This window comes from Polistes canadensis, unplaced genomic scaffold, assembly GCF_001313835.1.
Source record: "Polistes canadensis isolate GaletaPanama2010 unplaced genomic scaffold, ASM131383v1 scaffold_0, whole genome shotgun sequence".
Lineage (NCBI taxonomy): Eukaryota > Metazoa > Arthropoda > Insecta > Hymenoptera > Vespidae > Polistes > Polistes canadensis.
Window position 1 is genome coordinate 2,148,800 of NW_014569547.1, and position 12,878 is coordinate 2,161,677.

Here is a 12,878-nt window from a genome sequence, read left to right on the forward strand (position 1 = left end):
TATTTTGATATGTGTAATAATACATTTTAAAATTAGTGCACACACACACGATTCAGATACATTATATTAGAATACCAAATAATATTGTATTGTGGTGTGCATATAAATAACATATAAAAGTAATAAATAATTAGACATATATATTTAAATATATATTAATATTATATATATATAAACTGTGTAGTTGATACGTGGACGATAATTTGAATAAGAGGTAGGAATACGTATGAGAGTATCTTTGGTTGGGTTGCGTCTGCCAACGAGGGTGAATCCTTCACTCGAGGAGTGAACACTCGAGTTCTGGCTATACGGTTAATTATTTACCAGAGTGTGCAAGTGAACGAATATTCCTTTATAGTAGATACGATTTTACGTGGACGGTGTCTATGTACATACATATTATATATATATGTATATATTTATATACTCCATCCGTCAAAAGTTTGGAATATTCGTTTACTTCAGTGCTCGAAAAAAATAAAGTAGGCCCTATTTTTGAGAATTTTTTCTAAAGGATATCGATAAGTGCAATTACAAAATTAGTTTAGTGTATTTTAAATATATACACTTTTAACGATACTCATCAAAATTTTGCTCCCATTTCAAAAAAGTTTATTCCAAATATTATTACACTTCACAAATTGGACGCGTAGTTTTATTTTTTAACAAGAATACTTATAAACTCAATAAAGTATTGACGTTTTCTTTTCGAAAATAAAATTCAACTTTTTCTACGTTCGATATAACGATGATAGATCATTTGAAAATTTATCGGCATATTAGAGTTTTTTCTTTTTCCTTTTTTTTTTTTTTCAATCGACAAGTTGTTTCAAACTTTTGTCCGATAGTGTATATAAGTAGTAGTAGAAAAGCTTGCATCGATTGCTATACAAGTATGTCTGATACTTAAACTCTTCCTCTCTCTCTCTCTTATTCCTCAGGGATGAGAATAAGACACGTGGAAATATGTTTTTTTTTTTTTTCTTTTCAATTTCGTGATAACTCAAATAAGTTTAATATTAGTAAAGATTTGAAAAATATTCGATAAGGATAAAATATGATTGCACGTTTCATGATGCACGTAAAATCCTAATTATAATATTCATTTCGTATTTTATTTGTATGAACAAATTTATATGAGATTATTTTTTTTTTATTCGATGTCACCACGTGGCGTATTATAAAAGATGGCATTCTTTGATAAAAATGATAGAGACAGATGGAAAGTAAAAAGGACGTCACATTTCTTTTCTCGTGTCAGTTGGCCAGAGGCCAGAAAATCGTTCGAGTGCATACGAAATATAAAAGGGATGATACTCGTATTTCTTCACTATTTCTCTATCTATCTATATATCTTTATATATATATATATATATATATATATATATATATATCTTTCTCTCGGTAAACATATGCATAGCTATAGGTTGTATCGTTTTCCATGGTATCGACGATGACACACGCATTTCTGAATTATGCATAGAACGTCGAGTAATATTCGCACGGAGAGAAAACGAGAATGATCTATGGCAACGGAAATGGAAATGAACGTTGGGAACGTTTCCGTTTCGGATTACATTTAGTCTTGAAAAATAACTAGGATCCTGTATATATGTACGTACGTAGGGTGGTGGGTCTAGGAAAAATAAGATAAAAAATAAATAAATAAATAAAATTCTAACAACCCGACGTATTTCTTAAAAAAAAGAAAAAAATTGGCATGTTTAATTAATTTGAAAAGTAAAATTAATTATTTACGATATTAGTTTTATAATATTGGAACAATGTTTAATGTATACAAATTTTCTCTAAGGTGTTTTTACGTTTCATTTTAATTATGGTAGTTATGGTATATCTCTGTAATTTAGTTTTCGAATGGTTTCCGTTAATGTGTCTCGATGTTGTAAACGATGCTCATCGTTGCTTCTCACTACATAGAACTATGTCTAGCAGGAGGTTTCATTTGCATCTCACAGTTAGCCCGTTTGTTTTCGGAAGGATGCTCCGACAGGATGCTCGAAAGCAACACCATGAACAGCAACAGTAACAGCAGTAGCGTCTTAATAAATATTTGATGAATATGCTAATGTATCACGAGTTTTAGAATCTTTCATGTTAATTTCTTATTTAACGCTCTCCCGATTTTTCTACCAAGCGCTCGAATTAACATAATCGAGGTTTGGGCAAATCTTTTTTTATCTTTTTTTTCCTTTTTCTTTTATCTTTTTTCTCGGTACCAATTACCTTTGATTTAAAATTTTGTTTTCTTTGGATCCCGTGATTATAAAATAGGACGGTGATGGGGGGCTTGGTTAAAGAAACAGACAGAAATAAGAAAAATTTTTCTAACTAATATCTTATGAATATATAATGGAAAAATAACGAAGAGAGAAGATTGGAAATTTTAAATTCGCCAACATTCAATGTTTTAACATTTTCTTCGGTTTACTTTAATTATCGTTATATATAATTATTGATATTGTTTAATTATTATTTCGAATAATTTATTTTACTATAAGAGTATTATTTATATATATAATATTTAATTTTATAATACAAGAAATATATTACATTTTTGTTTCACGACAATTTACTTTATCGATTATGATATAATATAACTGATATACTTAAACTGTCAAATAGGTATATAGAGTTTCAATTCATTACGCATGATGACAAGAAAGTGTTGTCTACGACCGCATCTATTTTTTTTTTATCCTTCGTCACTATACTTTCTTTCTCTTTTTTTTTATCCAGCCGTTGAGTTTGCCCTTCACCAATCTTAATCTCTCTCACTTTCTTTCTAAAAATAAGAATAAGAATAAGAATAAGAAGAAGGGAGTGTCTCGTGCTGATAAAAAGAAATCCTTGTTCGAGGACACCGTAATAAAAGCAATCCTATTATCCTAATATCGTCAGGTTTAATGGAGTTTCGTTGGCGGCTGTTCTACCTTTAAAATCTATCCCCTCCCCCTCGCCACATTTCCTTCTTCTTCCTCTTCTTTTTCTTTTTCTTCTACGACGTTCATCTTTGAAAATAACCGAGGTACCGGGGCTAACTTAACGTTTTATCATCCGATTGGCTGTCCTTTGTGCGATTTATCCTAATAATAGACGATGCACAAAGTGTATTAGATGGGCGGTGGGGGAGGGGGAAGGTGCAAACTAGTCTAAACTATTGTTGATAAATTATTGTCAACGAACAATTCTAAATCACGTGTTTGTTCGTTCTTTTTAATGAAAAGAAAGATAGAATAAAAGACTCGTTTACGATTCAGTTATTTTAGGATCTTTAGGAACCTTCTCGAACCTTCGAGTTAATCCTCGATAGCTTATAGAACCTAATTGGTCTTCTAATTCCACTTGTATCAGTTTGATTAGTTAGATTAAAGTTCTACCTTAAATCTCGTGCTAACTATATACAATCCGTTCTTATTTTTATTTTATTTCTATTATTACGAGATTGTTAACGCGTTTAAATTAGATTGATAATTTTTCTTACATTTCTGGATAGTTGTAATCTAACTAGAAAGTTAATTGTTTAATTATTTAAATAGAATTAAATAAAATTTTGTATTTTATTTTATTTTAAATCATTTATTAAGATTTAAGTGAAATTATAGACAAAAATTTGATAAGTAATTAGAGTACGACTATATTACGCGATTAGAAATATAACCAGGGTTTCATTTTATTTTCTTTTTCTTACGAGGGGGGAGGGGGGGGGGAAGGGAACAAAAAGAATTTATTTATGATTTATTAGTTAAGAATTAGAAAAAAAAAAAATGTAGCATTCCCGTTATTTGTTCTCATTGACAAGAATGGTGTACCGTAGAAAGAACAGATTAATTTCGCTTGGTATTAGAAAGGGCCTCCAGGGATTATTGGCAGTATCTGAAGGGAGAAGGAAGTAGGAAGAAATGGAAGGTGGAATAATTGCCTTGGCAAAGACGAGAGATTCAATTACATTGAAAATGTAGGACAGAAGGAAGGAAGGAAGGAAGGAAGGGAGGAAGGGAAGAAGGATGAAAGAGAAGAGAAGAGAAGAGAAGGGAATGAGGATTCGGCCCTTTCGTCCTTCGCATTGGGCGAAGCCAGATTAATTCGTTCTCTTGAGCGTGATAGTTTCTAAGGGTGAACTGGGTTGACATCTTCATTGATCCTAATATGACATATCTACTAAATTTGATATCATACGCAACCCTGAGAAAATATTATGATGATTTTTATTTGCATGTGCCAAATATGGAGAAGGAAAAAAAGAAAAAAGAAAAAAGAAAAAAAAAGAAGGGCAAACAGGAAGGAATGTGTAAGTGGTGTGTGACTTGGAATTCCTTTCTTCATTTTCTCTTCCAAAGTATAATCGTCTTGTTGTTGCCCTTTGCTGGTTTGCTAGATGGTGGAAGAGTGTCAGTGGGTGATGGCATGCAATCTATCAGTTTCTCCTTCGCATAACTGCGGACGACGAATGGTCTCGTCGTAGTTGTAGTCGTAGTCGTAGTCGTAGTCGTAGTTTTCTTCCAAGCCAACACCGCAAACGTCCCCTGTGGCCATTTTCCTTCTTCTTTCTGGGAATACCTTTTTTTTTTTTTTTTTCTTTTTTTTTTTCTCGATGTGATGCCTTCTCGTCACTAAAAATAAGACGTCTCATTTTACCCAATTCCGTTCGCACTGTCTGTCACATCGCTTATCCTTTCTAGACAGGACGACTGACGAATGCTTAAGCCTCCCACTCTTCCCCCCCACCCACCCACTCACCCACCTCGTACTCGTCGTTTCACCTTTTGTGTTTTCCTTCTCACTTTCTCTCTTTCTCTGTCTCTTTTGTATTTTCTATCTCTCTCCTTTCCTATTCCCATTTTTCTACCAGCTAGAATCGATGTTTTCGTCCTATTTTTCACGTGAGCTTTCTCGAGGAAACTCCTCGTGTTCGGATATGCCAGTGCTAACAAGGGATTTTACTACTTCAATTTCAGTCTGAATTGTGCTGTCCTGTTACTACTGGACGTTGAAAAATATCTTCTACTATTTCTTTTTCTTCTTATTATTTTTCTCATTTTTAATCTTAATTTATTGTGAAAGAATTTTGTACAGTGTTAATAAATATGTTTTAAAAATAAAATTTGATTGATATTTAATAAATAATGATTGTAAATAATTATCTGATGCGAATCGTCTATCTATTAGCGAATACTATATTTGGTATTATATATTAGACGACGCATAAAATCGAGTTACTAGTGTTGGGTTCGCTTAAAACATTTCCAGACTGTCTGGAAGTTCGTCATTTCGTATTCTCTCTATGGTATCTGGACTCAATGTACGGCATAATTTTCGTCACTCCAACGTGATTCGCATATTCCGTTATAGCTCTCAGGGAAATCTCATTTCCGTGTGCATTTTCATGTCGAAGGAATGTATATACACATATATATATTATTTCCTTCTTTGACGTAGGAGCATTCAACCCTTTCTACGAATTGAAATATTCTTATTATTTTTTTATTCTTTATTCTGATTTCATTTATATATACACAGTGAAACCTTTTCCTATAACGTTATAATATTATATGGGAACCACGTTGAGTGATACTCGGAAGTAAGTAAAATCACTTGTTAATCAGTTTAATCAGAATATCCTCTTATGGTCGTAGGAAGATCACATTGATAATCTCATTGTCAGCTACGCAAATATCTACTCGATTTTATCTATTATCTTTTATATTTCGTTATACTATATACCCCGACCCCTTTTCGATTTGTAATATTTTTAATATTTCCTTTTTTTTTTTCAATTTATTGTATAATACTTAGATATATAATAAATTATTGTGTAAAGAAACAATTGTATATTCATTGTGGTATTCCCATTTTATTCTTGGCTTTGAATTTTTTTGGGGAGGGGGGAAATATTTCACCTATAAAGTGTCTGTGTGAGAAAAATTGTGTATCAAATTTTTATTTATAAAGTCAAAAGAGAAAGAAAGAAAAAAAAAAAAAAGAAACAAAAATGTGTATATTCAAGTACGTCGCGACTGTTATAGCATTTCCTTCATTGTGTTCCTTTGGAAAGATTCCACTTGCTGTTGTCGCTATTATGAGAGCAATAACTCCCTCTCGACATCTGGTGCAGCGACAAGTGTTACAAATGTCCCTTTTCCTGGCATCCTTCTTCTAACTTTTTCTTTGTCCTTATTTTCAAGCCCTATTATCTATCTAAAAAGAGATCATTATTATATTTAATATTTCTCAAATTAAACAAGATATTGCAAATTGATCCTGTATGTAACGTCGTGTGTGTTTTCATTTAAAATAAATAAATATATCTCATGTCAGTTAAATTGATATTAAAAATTTGCCACGACAAACCTTATCAAACTTAACTTTGCAAAAGACATACACGAAACTTTGATAATATTCGAATTCATTAATGTCACTATGTAAAATCAATTAATCGTTCAATGTGTAATACGTTGAAAAAGTTAATCGTTTATTTATCACATACGCTAATTATCAAGTCACATAAATTATCTTAAATTAATATGAACATATTATGCATCGTCAGATAATATTGAAGTTTAGCAATCTATTAGCATATTTAGAATACTTAATAGATATAACCGTGAGAATGTGGATCGAACTTTATTAGTATGTATGCTAAGGTGTAACGGCTGTCATCCCTTACGATAGTGACTTCACTAGGAAGTCTGTGGAACTTATGGCAGAACTTTCTAAGTTCATGCTTTAATACACGAACATTTCCGAATCCATCCAGGTTGAAGTTGGGTTCCCTTTGGAAGGTATCAAATATAAGATGACTTTCCTACGTCTTTCACATAAGTTATCTCGTTAATAGGAAATAACTTTGATATGATTTATATAATAATAATAATAATAATAATAATAAATCATGAAAAAAATTCATACGAAAAATGAATGATTAATTATTACGCGAATATTTTACTAATGTAATATTTAGATTTATTTTTAAATGATACTTAACGAATAGAATTTGATTATTCAAATATCGTATAAGTACAATTTTTGAGAGTTAAAGATTATGGAATTAACTTAACCACCAGGTAACATATTCAATTATATGGACTATGCTTTAAATTTTATTGTTAAAATTTCGTTGAAGTATCATAATAGAACAGTAGTAGTAGTAGTAATAGTAGTAGTAATAGTAGTAGTGATAATAGAAACGTTTCGGTAGAACCAAAATAAAAAGTAATTTTTTTTGGTCGCAAGAATTACTTCTTCCGCAAGACTTTCGGCGAATGCATTAAAAGAAATATCGCCAACCCCGCTAAGAATTTATTTCTACTTTAACCAAGGAACTTACCTCACGGACTACGTGAGTAATTACTCGAGTAAACCATTCTCTCTTCCGAACAGTAGGTACTTTCTTCTTCTTCTTCTTCTTCCGTTGCGTTACCCTTTTATATCTTTCTTGAGTTCGTGTTATTACGTGAAAGAAAACGCACTTACTTAAGATAGAAAAAGGTTAGTAGATAAGACATGTGGGAGGGGGTTGAAGAAATTTTGATGATGGAACAAGAAGTAATATCACCTGTTCCTCTTGTCATCGTTATTGTCCTACTAAGAATTCTAACTTTTTTTATAAAATTGAGCCTGTACCATCCTCTTTAGGCTACATTTTTTTTAATTTATTTATTTTATATTTCAAACTTATAATTAACAGACAAAAATAAGTATAGATTTTTGTTTCACGGAAACATTAATATATTTTTGTTAAAGTTATAACTTAAGAAAAAAAGAAATTAAATTAAATCGTATTCTTGTAGATGTATAATTGTTTTACCAAGTTCAGTATATAATACACGAGAACACATTTTTATTTCTTTCTATATTTTCTTTTCTTTGTTTCCCTTGGTAACTTTTTTGGAAAATTCGTGGACAAATAAGTTAAAAGATCCCTGGTCATAAGTGGAGAGTGAAGATAAAAAAAGAAAATGATAAAAGAGTCGAATAGCTTAGGATAAAAGTTTGACTGTCGACGTGCTTTGAAATGAATGTGCTTAGAAAATGGGGATGAGGATGGGAATGAGGATGGGGATGGGGATGGGGATGGGGATAAGAGTAAATGTGTAAACGAAGATACCATCGTATGGTGGACAGACTGTTGAGACCGCTAACTCACGTCGTATAATCGCTAATGAGATTAATCCGCGCCAACGCGAGAACAGACACGAAAACCATAATCACGGAAGACCGGTTTCAGAAACTCTAGTTGCTGAAACTCGACGAGTAGTGTAACAATGTAACACCGAGGGAATTGTTTTCTTCTTCTTCTTTCTTTTCAATTTTCACGGGACAGCAATACAGAACAAAGTGTAACAGCGATATTACTCATTATTCTTCGTACTCTTTTCGTTTTCTTTCCTTCCTCTCATTTTCTCCTCATTTAGTATTTTTTTTTTCTTCTCTTTTATTTCTTTCTTCGTTTCCCCCAGCCCACCCCCGTTGTTTGTTTATTTGTTTTTTCTTTTTATTTAAAAATCGTGACAACAATTTTTGCACCCATTCCGAGTGAACACTTTGTCATTGTTCTTATTGGTTTGGGATCGTTTCATGTCGATCGATCGAAAAAAAAAGGAAAAAAAAAAGTAGAAAGAAAAGTGGAAAAAATGAGGGAGGACAAACTTATAAAGTATGAGAGAAAGTAAGTTTTTTATTCAATGAATTGACCGCACCTTATTCGGTACGTGCCCCCGATAGCTTTCTCTTCTATCGTCGTAGGTTTTCTTCTTTTCTTTTCTTTTCTTTTCTTTTTTCTTTTCGTTCGGGATCGACTTAAACTCAGCCAGCTTCCTCCATTATGTTCTCTCAATCCATCCTGTTCGGCCTACGTGAGAAAGAATACGAAGGAGGGTGCAAAACCAACCGGAAAATTACAAGTTTTTCCGCGAGACCGAGAGGGAGTTACGCGCGACGCGTTTTCGAAGATGAATATAACTTATCTACCCGCAACTTTACGATGAATGATACTTTATAACTTTTCATAGAAAAATTGCACGCGTGCTTTTCCGTTAAGGCACAACGAGAATTATAATATGAAAGATATATATCATTTTAACGTGCCATAAAAAGACAGACACACACACAAATATTATATATATGTTACCATGAAAAAAGACTAAAATTTGAGACTGTCAAGATTCATTCACATGGTCGTTGCTTGTCAACACATAACCAAATACTTTTGCGAAATATCGAATATTATTTCGGTTCATTCTTATAAATTAATATATTTCGGACATACGTCAAACGATCATCTGATTTTTGACAACAGTAAGAGAAAAGATACGAATTTTTATTTTTGACTAACTCGAAAGATGATTAAAAAAAAAAAATAAAAAACCCATTGGATACGATAAATGTAAAAGAAATGAAAAATCTTGACAATTGATATATTATGTGACATTTGTTTTATTTTATTACAGAAGTGGAAAGGAGTGTACTAAGTGGTGGAGCACCGGGGTCGTCGGGTGGTACAGCTGTAGGGGGCCCTCAGGGTTTGGCAGGGTCTCCTGCACCCTCGCCTGCCCCCTCGACACCCACGACCCCTGCAGCTACTAGCCCTTCGGCTTCCACCTCCCCGGCCTCTTCAGTTTCATCTTCACCTTCGCCCTCATCCTCGCCAACCTCCGCCCTTATTGCGGGATTCGATAAATCGGTGCTTCAGGTAAGATCACCCATTGTTATATTCACGTATACTCGAACCTATCGTAACCCTTTACTCTCTCTCTCTTGCTCTCTCAACCCTTCTGTTTCATACTCCATTTATTTTTCCTTTATCGTTCAGAGGGAAAAAGGAAAGAAAAAAAAACCCGCATATTTCGTTTGAAATAATCGTTAAATTTAATAATTATTTGCATCTCGTATAAATGAAGCTTCGAAATAAGTGATAAGTTATGGTTGAAAGTTTAAAACGCGTGTTCTTTAATCTTCAAAGCTAGCTTTTGCCAGATAAAAGAAGAGAATGTTCTTTTTTTTTATTTTATTATCTCTGTGCGTTTTACTTTCTCTCTTTTTCTCTTTATTTTTCCGTTCCTTGTTTTCGTAGAAAAATTTCAATTTTGTTGCTATAACGGTGGTTATATACATGTATACATATATGTTATATAAAATAAAGATATGATTAAAAGTCGTGGAATTTATCGTCCCCCGACATTGGTGTATATTCGCGTAAGTTATAAAAGAACCAAAAAGGGTGAATGAGAAGAAAAGTGGGAGTTGGGTTGAGGAAATAGGAGGAGGGTGGGGGGTTGAGAGTGAGAGTTAAAGGTAGTACTGTTAAGGCCACCTTACCTCGCGGCCGTGTCGGCTAATTAAAGCGCATAAATTACGGAAACGTGGAAAGAGACTGACGAGAATGTGGCGGCAACGGGTAGGTAGGTAGGTAGGTAGGAAGGTAGGTAGGAGGGTTGGGGTGGGGGTGGTTGGTTTTGATCGTGCCCGTAGACGTGCCCAAGGGGATGTTGCGAGGGAATGTCGCGTGGGGGATGCAAGAAATGGTCGTACGGAATGCGAGGACGAAAAATATGTTGAGAGATGGGACGTCTTTCACTTTGGCCCGCGTCGTCATATTTTTTGCTTTTAGTAAAAGATTAAAAGGGACAAAAATCCTTAAAAAATGAACAGAAAAATTTCTCTCTCTTTTTTAATCCTTTTTTTTATTTTTTTTTGGTTTTGTCTTTAGTACAGTCGAATCTTTTATAACAGGGTTAAATACGTTCTCTGTTTAACGGAAATTATTTTCAGTCAAAAAATTATAATGTTATGAATAAATTCGTATTGTATCAGGATTAATACGAATTAATAAAAATTCGTCTGTTTAATTCGTATTTTTTACATTGTTTTATATTAAAAACGTGTTATATTTTAGGGATGATGAGTGTATTTTAATATCTGACTTATTTAGTTTGTGAACGTGTTCGAAATGAAAGAAAATCTCTCATATCTGACGAAAGAGAAAGAGAGAGAGAGAAAGAGAGGGCAAATTCGAATGAATATTCTGTACTGGTAGTGACCATGAGCTCGGTTATCAAGGACAGGAATTAGATTTGCGTTGACACTAGTGGACAGTGAAAAAGGAGGAGAATTCGTGCGAGCGATTGTATAACTTGGTCAATTTTATCGAGTTACTCAATTACCCGTTCTCACCCTCGACATATTCTGATCGTTCGGTGAAATCTTTCACGTAACAACCCACCCTACATTTATTTTCTATCTGTATTTTATAGTAAGGATATATTATGACGATTAACGCGTTGACGTTAATAATTTTGTCCTTTATTTTTCTGTTCTTTAATAAATATTCCATTGTTAATAAAAGAAATTAGAATGTATTAGATATTACGTTGGTTGTCAGGAAAAAAATAATTAAATAATTAATTATTATTAAAAAAAAAAATAAAAAAAGAAGAAGAATAAATATGCGTTAATATTTGCTTTTGTCAACGAGTCAAGGTACGATACAAAAATTGTTCTTTCTTTTTCATTTTTTTTTTTTAAGGATGAAATGTTTTGTTGCCGGTGTTATGCATTTAGCGAATTGTTACACTTCTCAAAGAGCAGAGAAAAAGAGAGAGAGAGAGAGAGAGAGAGAGACAGCAGTCACGAATGTGTGATTTTCATCCTTGACTTGTTTTGTTCTTTTTTTTTGTCTCCTTTCCCTTCTTTCTTTCCTTCCCTACCAATTCTTTTCCTATCTCTGTTTCTCCGTTGGTTCTTCCTCGCGTTGGAGCGGTTCGACAAGCGAGCTTTTACTATTTGCCGAGTCAACAGTCAGAACTGCAGTAGCAGCTTGGTAGGACGTCATAACAGCTATCTCTCCCTGCTTCCATTTCCGGCTATGTGCTGTCTCGTTGACAAGTATTGTGCTGTTTGCATAAAGCGATGAGGGACCCTCGAGGTAACGAGACTGGAGCAGGAATCGAGTTGCCAATGAAATTCTATTTTCTTTCTCTTTCTTTTTCTCTCTCACTTTTTCTTTTTCTTCATCGGCGGGTGTGGTAAACCGCATTTTATATGACGTATCAAGTCGTTCCCTTTTATCAGTCCCTTTGACCATATTAAAATGAAATCCTTGATAACGATCAAAAACAAAACAAAAAGAAAGAAAGAAAGAAGTATTAACCCTTTGTCTCCTAGGATCATCACATTACTACAGGCAAAAGTTTAGAATTCATTAGGTGAATACGAAGAAACGGGATAATTTTGTCTAAAAAAATAACTATATATTACTAGAGATGTTAGTTTTATATTAAAAAAGTTGATACTGTTGGAATAGATGTTTTCGGTGTTGTTTTCTGTGTTGTTTTCTGTGTGAAAAGGCGAATGGAGTAATCCGGCGGAGGGAGTAGTTTTTTGATTAGTAAAAGCCATCCTAATTTTGAGAAAGGTTAAGCAAAGTATGAAGAAAGTTTCTTGAAAGCAACAAGCGATACACCTTGGAGAGTTTCATCTTTTTCGAGTGTCATTAAAATTACTTCGTTAATTAAAAGTCGAATGGACGATTACGCGATGGAAGAAAATTTTATTAAAACATAGCGTTGCATTTTTATATATATATATAAATATTAAACCAGTTAAAATGTATAATAATGTATAATTATGACTAAGTAATATAAGAATTCACAAGAGGCTAATATGGTGAAAGTATTAAATTGATATTTATTTCATCCGTAGATTAAATCCGATAGAATAACACGGCTAACAGAACATTGGTTTACAAAGTATGGAAATAAATTAATGCGGATAATAATTACGTGCATTGTAGTTGAAAGAAAAGTAAACTTTAAAGACAAATCAATTGTACATTTTAATGGTATTATATATATATATATATA

The 12,878-nt window shown here is 33.0% G+C and overlaps 1 protein-coding gene across 1 annotated transcript in view; it reads left to right on the forward strand.

The window, feature by feature from the left end:
* LOC106793116 (dystrophin-like) overlaps positions 1–12,878 on the forward strand; it is a 339,379-nt gene that overhangs the window by 55,118 nt on the left and 271,383 nt on the right. The window contains exon 32 of the mRNA XM_014759810.1: positions 9,468–9,709. Within this exon, the coding sequence (XP_014615296.1) occupies positions 9,468–9,709 (242 nt within the window). The remainder of the gene's footprint in view (positions 1–9,467; positions 9,710–12,878) is intronic.